At 38.2% G+C, this 17,869-nt stretch overlaps 1 protein-coding gene across 1 annotated transcript; it reads left to right on the top strand.

The window, feature by feature from the left end:
• The first annotated feature begins 2,392 nt into the window (after positions 1-2,392).
• Positions 2,393-17,824, top strand: LOC127652103 (transmembrane protease serine 3). The gene is made up of 13 exons (XM_052138158.1): positions 2,393-2,477; positions 3,770-3,997; positions 7,164-7,304; positions 7,509-7,628; positions 7,805-7,928; positions 10,814-10,942; positions 11,620-11,666; positions 12,078-12,243; positions 13,657-13,826; positions 13,913-14,008; positions 15,488-15,618; positions 15,724-15,873; positions 17,300-17,824. The coding sequence occupies exons 1-13, from the start codon at positions 2,393-2,395 to the stop codon at positions 17,363-17,365; spliced, it is 1,653 nt and encodes a 550-aa protein (XP_051994118.1). The 3' UTR covers positions 17,366-17,824.
• The last annotated feature ends 45 nt before the right edge of the window (positions 17,825-17,869 follow it).

Genomic DNA, 17,869 nt, shown 5'->3' with positions numbered 1-17,869 from the left:
GTTAGAATAGTCATCTTTAGAATGTTACTTAGAATTGTTTTAATAGCTTTGTTTATACAATGTTTTTACAAAAGCATTAAAAAACATGATTTACTGTATTTATGAACGATGTGTGATCTCTGTAAAGATATCTGCTCAAGAATTTGGATTTTTTTAAAAATCAGATGCTTCTGGGCAGATTTTTTAGTAAAAATGTGCTCGTACATACAGTATGGTAGAAGCACACAAACATAAATTATCTGCAGAAATTATGAGATAATCAGTACTACAGTATGTATATTTAGTTTGTATAGAGGTCTATAAAAGCTACTTGTCATGTCTCTAATTTCAAGAGAGGTGAATTATGTGTTCTTGATGTTGCATTACACCCAGTAGTTGTGCAGTAGTACACCCCATTAGTATTCCTTAACATTTCTCTTATGAATAGTGTAACACACACACACACACACACACACACGTGTTGGAGCAGCTATCAATATGAGGACTCTCCATAGACATTACGATTTTTATACTGTTTGAAAACTTTCTGCATTTTTACATTTTTAATAAAACATTGTTTAGTATGTTTTTTATGCGATTTGAATTATGGGGAATCTATAAATGTCCTTATAAACCACATTTATAGCATAATACCCATGTAATTACCAGTTTGTAACCTAAAACAAATTCCTCATAAACCACTTAAACCTACCCACACACACACAAAATGGCAAAAAGTATATTTCTTATAATTGCTTAAGTACAAAAAGTGTATAGGGCCATTAGAGACCCTAGGAGGTAATAGTGCTGCTTTTTAATATTTTTATGATTATTTCATATCTGTATAAGTTCAATATCACGATATCTATTTCTTTATTTCTTTCATTTTGTTTGTAATTAAATATTGATGTGGGTATTTTCAGATTTTCTTCCAGTCTCAGTGTTGTTTTTTTCTGTCATTCCATCATGCTGCTGAGTCAAACGCATTTCAGATTATCCTGTAGTCGTGACTGCACGCAGGAGGGGGGAGGAGGAACGTATTACAAACGCGCAAAAAAACGGTTCCGTTATCACACAAGCATTTGAGTCATCTCTGCCACAGAGCTCACTTCACCCGAAACAATTGAGAAGCCGCTGACTCATGAACAACTGCCTAAATCTCTCGAACAATGATGAGTCATGCAGATGCGGAGACGTGACGAATTAAAGCACTTCAGTGACGTCTGCTGGTGAAACGGCGTAATTACATGCATATGTGCTACTATATACATTAAGGGAAGCTGTTCTGTATGTACACACATGTTGGTGGTGTATAACGTAACAGAAACCCGTTAATATCATTATCAGTAGATTTTAAAGCATAACTTGGCCAATTTATGAACCTTTCAAACTGTGAGGACCACCAAATGTCCTCTCAAGATGCCCTATTAAGTATGAATACCTGTAGGCCTATACACACTCACACACGTTTACTTATAAATCTAAAAAGGGACACACTATAGATTATGATAAGGAGCTAATTACTACAGACTAATTTAAACCCTTAAACAAAAACATTTCACAATTTTGGAATTTAAAAAGTAGAAGCATTTATTTATGAGTGGATTTTCCGATTAAGGATGTTCCTAAATGTCTGTAAATGTAGGGTTTGCCAAGTTTTTGCTCACTTTTGGGGACAATACTGTACACAAACTAAAGCTAAGTACGCATGCACGCACATACCCACACCAGGACACCAGATATAGCTCTTAGAGCATGATGGAAAACTAAAAGAGGATCAAAACACAGGGGTTCTCAGTAACAGACTGATGTAATGATACTCTCTTTGACACTGAGGCAGTTGTCCCCCATGAGATTAATAGTTTGAACAAATCCAACAGCTATTCCTCCATATATAAGACTGTTAACAAGTTAACAACAAAGGTTTTATGACTTTATCATTGGATAATCATTAGGTACTCAGTAAGGTACTCTGGGCTTTTGCCTGTGGAAGTCCGGGCATTAATGTGCCGCTGGTTGTTGGAAAAAGACACTACACAAATACTGCATGAACGACTTAAAGGGATAGTTCACACAAAAATTTAAATTCTCTCATAATTTACTCACATCTCATATATGTATGACTTTCTTTCTTCTGCAGAACACAAATGAGGATTTTCAGATGAATATCTCAGCTCTGTAGGTCTTTAATATGCAATGTGACCAAAACATTGAAGCACCAAAAAGCACATAAAGGCAGCATATAATTATTCAAAGACTCCAGTGGTTCAATCAATGTCTTCTGAAGCGATCCAATCGATTTTGGGTGAGAATAGACCAAAATATAGCTCTTTTTTCACTGTACATCTTGCCATTGAAGTCTCTAGGCACGATCAAGATTTCAAGCTCCATTACACTTCCTTGTGCTTAACTCATGCACAGAGTGCTAGATGGCATTAGGAAATATAACGAGCCTGAAATCAGGATCGTCAAAGAGATGGCTGATGTCAAGATGAATAGTGAGAAAGGAACTATATTTTGGTCTGTTCTCACCCAAAACCGATTGGATCACTTCAGAAGACATGGATTAAACAACTGTAGCCGTATGGATTACTTCTTTGCTGCAATTACGTGCCTTTTGGAGCTTCAGAGTTTTGGTCACCATTCACTTGCATATGGACCTATAGAGCTGAGATATTCTTCTAAAAATCTTCATTTGTGTTCTGCAGAAGAAAGAAAGTCATACACATCTGGGATGGCATGAGGGTGAGTAAATGATTTCATGAATTGTATTTTTTTGGGTGAGCTATTCCTTTAATCATACTCTCCGATTTTTATTTGGATTTAAAAGCTAACCTAGAAACTTCCAAGGTCCTTAATGAAATAACTACTGGTCCTGAACGAACAATTAGGGAACAGCCCAAAGACTGATGACCTTTTTGAGCTTGGTGTCCTCCTGCTCCTGTGACCCCTTGCAGTGTAACCGGACCTCAAAATCGGAGACCGTCCAGCATTACCTGATCCACAGCTGTAGTGACACAACAAAACGCTGCTGCACACCTGCTCTGGTGTCATTTTGTGCTCAAGAACAGGTGTGGCAGAGAGGGAGAGAGAGAGGCGGAACAAGAATTAGATAAAAGTCACTCAGAAGGACAGTTGTATAGCTTCCATTTAGTCTTTCACAGGCCGTTAGGAACAAGTTTAGTTAGTGTAATTGGAGGCACTGGAATGATATAACTCTGGATTCATCAGTTTTTCATTCTTCCAGTCAAGGATTAAACAGACAGAGTGCCCTGGAATCCAGTTCATGACACCATTTTATTTTATTTCTTGCTTCAAAATTGGTCGGTGTTACTGTCATCTCACATTTGACTCATTCATCCAAGATGGAGAGAAGATGAGACAATGAAAGGAGAGTCATGGCTTCTTCCCAGACAGCAGGAGAGACAGAGCAGCCAGTTTCAGAGGGAGGAAGCCCAGAGGAGAGGGTAAGGAAGCATGAAGAATGGTATTTCATGTCAGAGTGCTAGCTGGTGTCCTTTTGTTTATGGCTTGTCTGTGGCTTAAGTTTGAGACACTTTTAAATCATATGCGGTAATAGATGTTCCTAATAGAGTTTGTAATAGAGTTTGACAAAGTTGTTCTATTTTTTACATTATTGCCCCACCTTGATAATCCCTTTCTCTCTCCCACACACACACACACACACACACACACACACACACACACACACACACACACACACACATTCAGAAAGATCCAGTAGAAGACGGCACTGAATCTGGTGCTCTTGAGGTGGTCTCTGTTACAGATGAGGACCTTCCTGTTGTTGAGACCCCCACCACCTTCAACGTGAGCTCCTTTAGCAGTCAAAACAGTCATTTCATTCACTTCAATGGCCCGGGCACGCAGGACCCCCATGTGCCTGATGAGTTGCCCACTGAGGCGTCCGCCCAACTGCCTGTGTATAAAACACTTAACATTCAGATCCCACCCAGCCCAGGTGTGCCCATCATCAAGGTCCAGCCCTATTTTGATGGTAAGCAGACTTAGAACAATTTCACTGACTACTAATAACAAATGGTAAACTATTGTCTGCTTTTATTTATGTTGTTTTCCATATATACCACACGATGATAAAAAATATAGACAAAAAAATATGCATAAGTACGGAGCTACTTAGAGGAAAGGGAAGGAATTTTTTATTTAAACCTTTACATTCACTCACAATAGTTTAAATTTCTCACAATACATTTTGCAAGGATTGTTCCTTCACAAATAGTTTTACCCATCCCTAAAGGAAACTAACCATATATACTATGTGCATACAGGGTCGAGGAGCAACGGAATACATGTAACGGGATTATGTATTTAAAATACAAAATATAAGTAACTGTTTTCAACTACAGTTACAATTTAAATCATTGGTATTTATAATACAGTTACATTCAGAAAGTATTTTGATTACTGAAGAGATTATTTTTCATTTTATTGTCATTTGTTTCATTTAATATTTAGTCCTTTCATATGGAAAACATTTATACATATAAATGATGCGATCCAAAGTGCATTTGAACAGCGGTGAAACACTTTCTTATGATGTGTTACATTCATACGAGCAGACAGAGAAGTACATTTGAAGTAAGTTTGGAGCAGAAGAAATTGAAATAAACTTTGTGTAAATTGTCAGCTTTACTCTAAGCTAAAATGCTATTTCTAGCCATTTTACATGCACATGTTACCAAACACGATCATATTATTTTATCAAGAAAATTCATGTTGGATCAAAAGCAGTTTTTTTCTAGTAAGTCCTTTGATATTAGGGCGAAAATCGTATTCTTGATAATAATTTTTGTATTGTTTTCTTGTTAAAATATCTTAAAATCCTTAAAACAAGATACATTTTATTCATCTTGTTTTAGAAACAACACTGCATAAGATATTTAGGTTTTTCAGAGAATGTATTTTTAACATGTATTTTGATTTACTGTACTGACAGAGTTTTTATAGTCAAAACAAGTGAAAATCTACCAGTGCTGAAGAAGTAATCCAAAGTATTTATAATAAATTACTGACCTTGAGTAATCTAATGGAATATGTTACAAATTACATTTTACAGCATGTATTCTATAATCTGTAGTGGAATACATTTCAAAAGTAATCCTCCCAACCCTGTGTGTATATATATATATATATACTACAGTAACCATCTTTGTATTAAAAACAAATATTCCATTACAAAAAGTATATGGCAATGAAGACCCTGTACAATTGTGCAGCTAATGACCTGCATAATGGATGATTGGGGGGGATTCCACTTTCTAAGCTTAATAAACTTGTATCTTCAATGCCCAAATACAAGTGCTATTAGAAGAAATGGTGATGTTTCACAGTGGTAAACACATGACTGTCTCAACTTTTTGGAGCGTGTTGCAATAATCTGACATGAAATTACTGTACATTTTAAAAAAACAATGAAATTCACAAGGGAAAACCTAATATAATGTGTAGTTGAAGTGCTTTCAATATAACAAAGGGTGAATATACACTCACCTAAAGGATTATTAGGAACACCATACTAATACTGTGTTTGACCCCCTTTCGCCTTTAGAACTGCCTTAATTCTACGTGGCATTGATTCAACAAGGTGCTGAAAGCATTCTTTAGAAATGTTGGCCCATATTGATAGGATAGCATCTTGCAGTTGATGGAGATTTGTGGGATGCACATCCAGGGCACGAAGCTCCCGTTCCACCACATCCCAAAGATGCTCTATTGGGTTGAGATCTGGTGACTGTGGGGGCCATTTTAGTACAGTGAACTCATTGTCATGTTCAAGAAACCAATTTGAAATGATTCGAGCTTTGTGACATGGTGCATTATCCTGCTGGAAGTAGCCATCAGAGGATGGGTACATGGTGGCCATAAAGGGATGGACATGGTCAGAAACAATGCTCAGGTAGGCCGTGGCATTTAAACGATGCCAATTGGCACTAAGGGGCCTAAAGTGTGCCAAGAAAACATCCTCCGCACCATTACACCACCACCACCAGCCTGCACAGTGGTAACAAGGCATGATGGATCCATGTTCTCATTCTGTTTACGCCAAATTCTGACTCTACCATCTGAATGTCTCAACAGAAATCGAGACTCATCAGACCAGGCAACATTTTTCCAGTCTTCAACTGTCCAATTTAGGTGAGCTCTTGCAAATTGTAGCCTCTTTTTCCTATTTGTAGTGGAGATGAGTGGTACCCGGTGGGGTCTTCTGCTGTTGTAGCCCATCCGCCTCAAGGTTGTGCGTGTTGTGGCTTCACAAATGCTTTGCTGCATACCTCGGTTGTGACGAGTGGTTATTTCAGGCAAAGTTGCTCTTCTATCAGCTTGAATCAGTCGGCCCATTCTCCTCTGACCTCTAGCATCAACAAGACATTTTCGCCCACAGGACTGCCACATACTGGATATTTTTCCCTTTTCACACCATTCTTTGTAAACCCTAGAAATGGTTGTGCGTGAAAATCCCAGTAACTGAGCAGATTGTGAAATACTCAGACCGGCCCGTCTGGCACCAACAACCATGCCACGCTCAAAATTGCTTAAATCACCTTTCTTTCCCATTCTGACATTCAGTTTGGAGTTCAGGAGATTGTCTTGACCAGGACCACACCCCTAAATGTATTGAAGCAACTGCCATGTGATTGGTTAATTAGATAATTGCATTAATGAAAAATTGAACAGGGGTTCTTAATAATCCTTTAGGTGAGTGTAATTTACAAATCACTCCTTTTTGTTTTTATTAGCATTTTTCAGACAGTCACAACTTTTTCGGAATCGGGTTGTGTTTGCGAGGGAAGGCAAAACTTCTTCTGAGGGAACGCAACCTTTTAGAATAGAACTACATTCTTTATGTAGTTAACATTTCATCTAAGGCATATCAAAGTCAAAGTGAAAGCCAACATTTCAAGAAATGCTTTGATAGTTACATTAGAGGTGCTCTGTCACTTTGCACAAGTAAAATTAGATTGTACACGTTCTCAGCACAGCTATAGCCTGTGCTTACACAGTTGATTACTCAGGGGTTAGAGGACAACTACTTGAGGAGTTGACGCTGATCTAATCAGTCTTACACTGCTGGCAGCACTGGCCTTTTAGCAGGCTGATGTCATTCACCCACTTCTCTCTTTCTCTCCCTCTCTCTGTATATCTTTCTCTGTCTCTCTTAGGAGAAGACCTTTCAGACTTTAAGTCTTTGTGTTGGCCGTACATATCTCGCAGATTGCTGGCACTGCTCATTAGCTTAGGTTTGATAATAGCTCTGACTCTGGCTCTAGGAATTGGTTTAGGAGGTGAGTGTGTTTGTGTATGTGAACGTAAGTGTGTTAGTGTCCTTCTTAGCTATTGATACTCATCTTGAGCATTGGTAACTGTAAATGTTTAATGAGCTCCACCCTGTTCTCTGACTTACTTTGGTCACTCTGGTAACAGATGGTTGTTTTAAGTTCAGTGATGTGTCTGTGTGTGTTAGTGTGTCTGTCTGTTTTTCTCTATAGTGGGTCTGGAGAGTTGTTCCGGAAAATTCCGCTGTGTGTTGTCTGTTCGGTGTATCAGTGTAGCTGCTGTTTGTGATGGAGTCCAGGACTGTGGAGAAGGAGAAGATGAACTGAACTGTGGTGGGTCGAGACTCTCAGTCTCTTGCAGTCTATATAGATAATATCCAATCAAGTTTCCACACATTTTATACTTACCAGCATAAGCATCATAACCTGACCCTAGAACTGCTGCTCTTTGCAAACAATGAACTGACAAACTTTGTTATCCCAAATCATTCTCTTTGTCTCTCTCTCAGTGCGTGTGAGTGGAAAGAGCTCAGTTCTGCAGGTGTTCAACAGGGGTTCATGGAGGACTGTGTGTTTTGAAGGTTGGAATACCAACCTGAGCTCTTTAGCATGCAGACAACTGGGATACAACAGGTACAAATAAATACTACAGTATGTGCTATATTGAGTCTCTCTGATTTCAGTGGGTGAGTTTCAGATAGATTCCACCTTTGGGACACGCCAACATATTTATAAAAACACCCTAAAAACAGAAACTGTTGGCTCTATTGCAATTTGCACAGTTCATGTGAACTCCGCTCAAATGAAGAATGTAGGGCACTCCATTTGCACGTACACTCTTTTCCGAGCCCACACTGGTGTGGACTTCACAGCGAACAAGCACTTGTCAGTGTATAAGGAAGTATGACATAATGATAATGTTTGGATGCACTCCAATACGTTGACAATGACCAAAGATTAGCTTACTGAAAAAATCTGACAATGCAAGAAAACCGTGTTTACATAAGATTTAAAATCATCAGGTTATTTCTGCTTTGACATACGTAAGAAGTCATGTGTGCAACACTTGCACACACTGGATTAGATGGTAAGAACGCCGGTAAAGGTGTTTACGTGCAACACAGAATCGAGGTAATGAGCAAAACTCTACGTGTGCCGACCGTTTTTTGCATAAACCATTTATGACGTTTACACAAACTTACACGTTACCGGCTTATTATGCATAATCAATGTAATGGTGCATTCAAGTCATGTCGGAATTAATGTAATTATGAGATTTCAACTTGTAAGATGCGTTCACGTCTTCGTAGTACTCGTAATTACAAGTTGTAATTCTGGAATTCTCGTGTGAATTCCAGAAATCCACCCACCCACACACACACACACCCCGCAAGATGGCCTGGCCGACTGCCCATGCCGCCCATGCCTAAATCCGCCACTGCACTCATTGCATCAATGCTGTGCATGTATGCTATTTAAGGAAAATTAATTAACACAGAAATATGCTGATTCTCTCCTTGAGTGTGTGTGTGCATGTGTATTTCCTTGCACAGTGTGGGAGTTTAGAATAATAATGTTTCTCTGTTCCCGGTGGCCTCGTTACCTGCATAGTTAATCCAATTAAAATCAGTCTCCCATTAAATGAAAGAAAGAATTATCATTATTGCAAACACTTTCACCAGAAATAGGTCAAGATTGAACCGTCTATATTATTTTGTTTCTCCTTTAATTTTAGAGCTTTGTTCTCATAAGGTCTAAATATGTTTGACATCACTGTTTGCCATTACTACGTAATATATTTTGGCCAGAGTTGATAGTTATTGTAAGTGCAGTGTATAAAGTGAAGTTTGTTCCCATCCATTGTGGACAGTAAGTCAAATCTGTTTACTTTATATGGGAATGTAACAATCGTTTTCAGGCAGGTGCAGAGGGGGTGGCTCTAGGGGCTTGAAGCCCTGCCCTTTTAATGAGGTGCTCATCTGATGGAGCAGTGGCATAGCAAATGACACTCAAAATGAATGCTTTCACACCTAAATTAAATTACATTTTATGCTTAATAATAGTATCTAAGCGTGTAAAAATGCATCAATATTATGCTGAAATTTTGATGCATTGATTATGAAATGTAATATTCAACAAAGCCATCTCAGGTTACAAGCGCAGTCTCGTAACAGATGTGGGGCTGAGGAAACAAACGTACACTTTTAATTAAGAATGTTTTGTGCAGTTTTCTGCCTCATTATTCATAATTGTGCACATCTGTTTCTTAGCCACAATTAAGTTTTTGGACCAGTGAATTTACCCTTAACCCAGGTGGGTTTTTGTGTGTCAATTTTCCTGTAAAGTGCAAATCATCCCACCATTTCTATTTTGGTCTTCAGCATATTAAAAAACAAATATTATGAATACTAAATAATTTAATCAAATTGTATGACTAATTATTAAGCCTAATATTATGATGCATTACCAAGTGTCTAAAATGTGTTTAGTTAAGCATTAAAACGTAACAGAGCAAAACAATATTATAGCAAAAAAGAAATTAAGGTCGCCCACATGCACCCATCATATTTAGATCAAAGACGCCCAGCTAGTGCTTGTTTACATACACCACATGGGGGCCTGGGTAGCTCAGCGAGTAAAGCCATTGACTACCACCCCTGGAGTCACATGTTCGAATCCAGGGCATGCTGAGTGACTCCAGCCAGGTCTCCTAAGCAACCAAATTGGCCTGGTTGCTAGGGAGGGTAGAGTCACATGGGGTAACCTCCTCGTGGTCGCTATAATGTGGTTCGCTCTTGATGAGGCGCATGGTGAGTTGTGCATGGATGCCGTGGAGTACAACAGCCTTCACATGTGCTATGTCTCCGTGGTAACGTGCTCAACAAGCCACGTGATAAGATGCTCGGATTGACGGTCTCAGATGCGGAGGCAACTGAGATTCATACTCCGCCACCCAGTTTGAGGTGAGTCACTACACCACCACGAGGACTTAGAGTTGGGAGAAAATCAGAAGAAAATAAAAAAATAGCACAAATGGGCAGCTGAATGAAACTGAATGGCATCTCCATTTCTGAGTTATAATTTGACACCTCGTCTTTTTTAAAGTATCACGATAAACATGACAACGGTCAAAGACGTCTGTCTAATGCAAGTTACATGCCAAAAAAAAATTGAGTCATAGGTTCGAATCCAGGGCATGCTGAGTGACTCCAGTCAGGCTTACTAAGCAACCAGTTGGTTGCTAGGTTGGATAGAGTCACGTTTTTTCCATTTCATTACCCCTTTAAATATTTGAACATAAATTGTGAGAATTGGTGTATTTTATCTGAATGAGAAGGTTGCATTTTTATTTATGAGTGTACTTATTATTAAACAGCCAGTTACACTGCAATCAGCGAAAAGCCATTTTCTGATTGTGTGTTCATTAGCGTTTTCAAGTGTTATCCGATTGTTTCTTAATTGCTTCTGAATAGCAAATGATATTGTTCTATCATTCCTCTGTCTTGCTCTCATTGTAGCTACGTGAACTCTAATGCCATTCCTATCACATCCATTGAAGCCATCTTCAAGAACAGTCTAGTAGCTCTTAACATCAACCAACAAGCCCTTCGAGAAAACTTCAAGATCCACACCGCCTCCTTCCTCAGGTGAGCCTAAACTTACATACCTGCTTGCATAGAACTTTTGAAATGACTCATCTCTGTTGACAATTTGAAATTGAAATCAGCATGATTTGTGGAAACCTTTCGAAATGTAGTAGGGGCGCTTCAGTCTGTGAGTCTATATCAGATCAAACCTTTGGGGCCAAAAACTGTCCAATAAGATCAGTCCAGTGACTGACACATTACATGGCAGATTGATCTCTACTGTATCCTAACATTTTGAAGTCTGCCAGTAGACAAACTGATGTTCAAGAGTCTCTTCTGCATCTGAAAAAGCAGTCGGTACTCTCTGTTTCTCTGCCGTGAAGTGAATTAAGACTTAGAGTACAATAATTAATTGAGATGTAAGAACGGCTGCCTGTTCTTACACTTAGCAGATAAGAGGGTGTTTTAAGCAGACGCTGTCTTTTTACTAATGTGTCTTAAAAAAGAGAGGGCATCTCGACTCCTTTCTGAAATAAGGAAAAGGGATGGATGATAAATGAGAGAGCTGTGGCACAGTCTGACATGACAGCTAAGATCGATATGCTTTAAAATGATGTTAAATAGAGGCATATAAATGAGGTAGAATGGGAAAACTAACTGTGTGTCTGTGTGTGTGTGTGTGTGTGTTACAGACAGAACTATTGATGCCACTAAAAGCTTATTTTCCATCTATACAGAAAGACTCGGTGCAGTTCTGGTACAGTGACTGTTCTCAAATGTATAGGTAAGTGGCTAATGGTTTTTTTTATTTTCTTTTGAAAAAACATTTGGATAAAATTAACAATAATTACACTGCATACAAATACACAAAGCATACAGTATATTTTATTCATGAATGTTGTAGGAGTTAATAAAGTTTTCATCCATTTTGATGTTGGCAATGTGTATATGGCATTATTTGATCATTAGTATGCCCTATTAAGTGCTTACAACAAGTGTCAGAACACCATTACAACCATTGTAACACCTAGAACACCCCATCAACCGAATGTCAATGCACAAAAAACACTCATAGCATAGACCGCATAGCAACACAATGGCATCAGGACGATGATTTTGCATGGGCAAACACCACCATTTATTTTTCTCCAGAATAATAATATATACAAATCTAGTTTTGTTTGCTGTTGTATAGAGTGTGGCTCCAGGCCAGCTATCAGGAGTCGTATTGTAGGGGGAAATGTTTCGAGCCCTGGGCAGGTCCCATGGCAGGTCAGCTTGCATTACCAGAACCAGCATCTCTGTGGAGGATCAATCATCAGTGACCGGTGGATAGTCACTGCTGCTCACTGTGTCTATGGGTAAGTGTTATACATAATATAATATAACTTCTTTGCTGCAAAAAAATAAATAATAATAATAATTTAATAAGGCTGATTTTAATTGAAACTGTTTTAATTATAATCATCTTAAATGTAATGCAGTACCAAGGGAGGCCAACTATGATGTATAAATATTTAATATGAATAATAGATAATTTTTCCCCGCATTATGTTTATGAAAATTAGGGGGGTAAAATGTGCATAACTGTCATGAAAATGTCACAATGTAAAAAATCTTAATAATCCTAAAACTTGATTTTTGAGTAAAATAGGACCAGGACATTTTCTTTACTGGTTTCATGAAAATCACCCACAGGCTGGTTTATGCTGGTCTAGTGCTGATCCAGGCCAGTTTATGCTGGTCTTGGGTACATCAAGACTGGTTTATGCTGGTCCAGTGCTGATCCAGATTAATTTATAATGATCTGGTTCTGATCAAATCTGGTTTAAGGTGGTCTGGTGCTAAAACAATCTAGTTTATTCTGGCCTTGTGCAGATCTAGACTGATTTATGCTGGTCTGGTTCTGATCAAGACTTGTTTAAGATGGTCTGGTGCTAATACAGACTGGTTTATGCTGGTCTGGTGCTGGTCCCTTCTGAATTTGGTAATTTGGTGCTGATCCAGGCTAGTTTATGCTGGTCTGGTGCTGATTAAGACTGGTTTATGATGATTTGGTGCTAATCCAGACTGGTTTATTCTGGTTTTAAGATGATCCAGGCTGGTTTATGGTGACCTGGTGCTGCTCCAGACTGGTTTGATACTGGTATAGTGCTGGTCCAGGCTAGTTTATGTTGGTCTTGTGCTGGTTCAGGCCACTTTATGCTGGTTCAGGCTATTAAGACTGGTTTAAGATGGTCCAGTGCTCATTAAAATTGGTTTATGCTGGTCTGGTTCTGATCAAAACTGATTTAAACTGGCCTGGTTCTAATACATACTGGTTTCTGCTGGCCGGATGCTAATCAAAACTGATTTAAAATGGTCTGGTGCTGCTCCCGGCTGGTTTATCCTGGTCTGTGATGGTCCAGTGCTAATCCAGCCTGGTTTATGCTGGTGTTGATCCAATCCAATGCTGGTGTTATGATCATTCAGACTGGCTGATGCTTGTCTGAGGCTGAACAAGTCTGGTTTATGATAGTCTGATGCTGCTCCAGGCTGGTTTATGCTGGTCTGATATTTATCCAGACTTGTTTATGCCGGTCTAATGCTCATCTAGATTAGTTTATTCTGATCTTGTCCTTGTAAAGCTGGTGGACTGGCATTGCCATGTTGTTTACCAGCAAAACTTTATAATCACAGCAAACCTAATCCACAACAACCTTATATATCCAGGTCATATTAACTATGTGCATCTTACATAAACAGTCTTTTCATCTTCCTCTTTTTGTTTGAAGTTTCGCTCAGCCACTGTTATGGTCAGTGCATGCTGGGATTATAGATCAGCCAGTGAGTGGATCTGAAGCTCTTTCTGTGGAGAAAATCATCTACCATACTAGCTACAATCCAGAGGGACTCAACTATGACATAGCATTAATAAAGCTAAAGCTTCCTTTGTCTTTTAACGGTAAGAGTCTGCCTCATATCACTGGCTGGATATATTTCTGAAAATAGATATTTAAATGGGAATTTAAATTCCCCCTTCATCCTCAGATCAGGTGGTACCTATCTGTTTGCCCGGTTATGGTGAAACCTTTGAGGCTGGACAGATGTGTTTGATCTCAGGCTGGGGAGCCACACAGGATGGTGGTAAGTGTGTGGACTGTGGGTCATAAGGTGTTCATCTTTACGGCACTTAATTTAACCTTCCTATTCTGTTCGATAAATTTTTCCTGTGTAATAAATATGGTTTTGTTTATCTGAGCGGAACAAGACTTTTCCTCCACTTGCCATCTGAACACACAAAATGTATCTGGACTAGATTCAATAAGTCTATGTGGTCGTAATAAAAAGCGACACCTTTGCAGTTTATGGTCAAAATTGGCCGACCATAGGAAATGAATGTTTTGTTTGTTTGTATTTTTGTCAAAAACTACACATAAATCAGCCACAATGCAGAAAAAAAACACACACAGAAATAAAGGGGTTAGACTATAAAACATGCAGAGTGCAAAACATACACACATTCACTCCCCCACCACCACACACACTTACACACACACAAACACACACACACACACACACACACACACACACACACACACACACACAATGAAATAAATGGGTGAGACTAACATAGACAGAAGGACACACACACAATCACACACATGAACACACTGACGCACATGCGCACACGCACATACTCAAGCAAGCACACACGCACACACACACACACACACACACACACACACAACAAAGAGAAAAATCTGAGTCTTCTGTTTTATCCACTTATTGAATTTTCATAGTCCATTTGAAATTTTAAAAGGTCTATTACTGCTCATTTTATTGACATTATTACTTTAAGTTATTAGATTATGATGTTTGAAATAAATGATTGGGTACAAAATCGTCTCTTTGTAACACCAAGTTAGGTTTGATAATAAGCATAATGTGATATTATTGCAAAAATGACACTTCAAAACAGAAAAAAACCAAATGTTAAACTTTTGACAAATAATAGTTTGATACTGTCAAAATATATTTTTAAATGCAAAAATGTTGATAAAATGTAGAATTACTACTCTGCATAGAACACTGTAGCCACCAACTGGAAATTATTGTCATAACATTATTTTCAAGTCATGTTATTTTTCTGTTTTCACCAGATGGCAGCAATCTGCTCCAAAACATGACACTTTCCCATATTTCCTTCATGTTTCACGAAGTGTAGGTTTTTACTCTTTAGAAGTTGCATACATTTGCTTATTTGTATAAGCAAATTAATGGTGAATTTGAAAAACCTAAATGTAAATAAGATCTAAAAATCATAAAATCACAAAAGAAGAGAACAATTTTATTGTTTTTACTTCAGAAAAGAAAAAAATAAAGTAACACCTGTACTGTGTCTGATCAAAAATGAACAGGAACAGCAAAGTACGCACCCTTCTTGCTCAAAATAGGAGGGTTAAATAAGCATTGACCAGCTGGTGTTCCTACAACAATTGGTTGCGTTTAACAAACCTCACAAATTTTGCTGACGTAAGACAGGCTGAGGTGGATAGTATAGTTTTAAATGTGTGTGTTTTTGGTGATGACTGTTCTGAATGCTCCTGTGTGTATGTTGTGTAGGAGAGGCCAGTATATCCCTTCACACTGCTCAGGTGCCCTTACTCTCCAGTGGAGAGTGCCGCAGGCTGGTGAGTCTCTCTTCATGGGACATTTGTGCAGGATACCTGAAGGGTGGGGCTGGAACATGTCAGGTATTGAGTATGTGTTTGAAGTTGTGTGGAATGGAAGTTGTGTGCTCAGCTATTGAAACAGGTAAACTTGAACATATTTGGGCATCACCTCCTCTGTGTCTGTAGGGGGACAGCGGAGGGCATCTGGCCTGTCGGGGGTCATTATGGACACTGGTGGGGGCAGCCAGCTCGGCTCAGAGCTGTGGAAAGGAGAACAAACCAGGAGTTTACACCAGCATAACACAAGCTCTTATGTGGATTCACCAACAAATGGAGGTTAAAAAAACTAGATGAGTCATGTTTGGATGTCATAATTATGAACAAGTAAGGTGAATATGGGCAAAGTGGGACACTTTTGGAAATGTATTTTCCTGGCACTTTTAATCATGATTCAAATGGCATATAACCTGACTTTATACCTTTATAGAAAGTTTAGGATTCTTGAACCTTACTCAAAAGCAAAAATACTAGAAAAAATAACCCTTGAGGATCCTTTTTTTTTTTATCAAATACCAGATTTTGTCAGTCAATACTGGTAAAGTGGGACAAATGTATTGTCATAGTGAACACTTAATTGTTCCTTCTTAAACAAGCTAGACAGTGGCTTGTATTTTAATTTAGTTTATTGTACCAGTAAGAGTTTATTTTGCTTCCAATCTAGGCTTACATAAAATATGAAAATATCCACTTGTTAAAGTCACTTAAATTAACAAATTCATGTTGATAATTCTCCTTTAAATATACACTGAGATTAACCATTTTTAATGTTTTTCTTTAAATACACATTTCAAAACAGATGATTGCAACTCGCTCCAAAAAATTTGGGACAGTCGAGTATTTACCACTAAGTAACATCACTATTTCTTCTATTAACACATAATAAGCTTTTGGACACTAAAGGCACAAGTTTGTTAAGTTTAGCTAGATTAATTTTCCCCCATTCAGCCATTACGGGTCTTTAGCTGCACAATTATATGGGCCTTTATCGCCGTATAACTTCTGCAAATATAAGATAAAAGACATCTTCGGACTGATGCACCCGAAAGCTTACACAAAAACACAAGAATTATTCCAATGGGTAACTGCAGACACATTTTTCTTATGAATTAATAAGTCACCGCAGGCCTCAGAGTGAGGATAGGAGCATTGTTCATTTACAAGATGGCGGCTAAATGTCACAATAGTGTTGTGTGAGGAACAGACTGTTAACCGTCGAATCAGTCCCTGTGTCCGAAATCGTGTACAGTCAGACAGGGGCGTTGGATCAGGGGTAATGGTGGACCTTAGTAACAGCGGCTCTCACTGGAGGTTGGCCAACAGAAAGGCAATATTAATATCTTATGATTTTACCAGGAAAATGTTATATATGCAGTAGTAATAACGTTTTAATAGTAGGAATAAAACGGCGTAAGAGTCTAGTCGTCAAAGTATTTACAGAACTGAAGCCGAAATCGTAGGCCTATGCTTTACATCGAAAAGTGAAAGTACAATAATCTAACACTCGCTAAATAAAGTGACATGCACAATTCAAATCGAACTGTTTATTAAAGGAAACATCTGCCGCTACTTTTGGATCTACACAAATATTTTACCTCGGTGTAGAATTTACCATCAAAAGTTTAAAGGATGTCTGAAGACTTCCATCTCCAGAACTCCATGAGAAAATGCTAATCTAGATTCTCTTTTATGTTTTTATTATTAGAAAGCAGAAGATCAGAGTCAGGGAGCATCTCATGGTGGACGAGCTCCTGCTGAATTATGGATCTGATCAACTGAAAGAATTTGTAGTTTGGCATGACCTAGTAGCCAAATGAGGCTTTTGAAAGATAATTTATGTCATATAGTGATGTGTTTTACAGTCATGTTCAAAGACACTGATACAAATATTCACAGTTGACAATTTCTTTGTAATTTATTGCACTATTAATTTATTTGTGACCAAATTCATCATTTAATTTGTCATTGCATATTTATCACTGGCTCTATGCATGCATGTCTGAGCATTTCGGTGTATATTTTGGTACTGAAGGCCAACAATTGTACACACACTTAAGATGCATCAAATGTATTTATGTAGAGATTTATGTCATATAATACTAAAGTTCTTGAGTCTCTATTCTGCTCCTCCAAAATTTCCATATTTTTGCCTTCCACTTTCAGTTTTTGTATTGAATACACAAAACGTTCCTCAAAAATGAATAATGATCTTAATGAACCCAAAATCAGAGAAACAAATACAGTGAAAAAACGATTTCCATATACAGTTTCCTCT

This window comes from Xyrauchen texanus, chromosome 11, assembly GCF_025860055.1.
Source record: "Xyrauchen texanus isolate HMW12.3.18 chromosome 11, RBS_HiC_50CHRs, whole genome shotgun sequence".
Classification (NCBI taxonomy): domain Eukaryota; kingdom Metazoa; phylum Chordata; class Actinopteri; order Cypriniformes; family Catostomidae; genus Xyrauchen; species Xyrauchen texanus.
The sequence above is the reverse complement of the archived record's forward strand: the minus strand, read 5'-3'. Positions and strand labels throughout refer to the sequence as shown.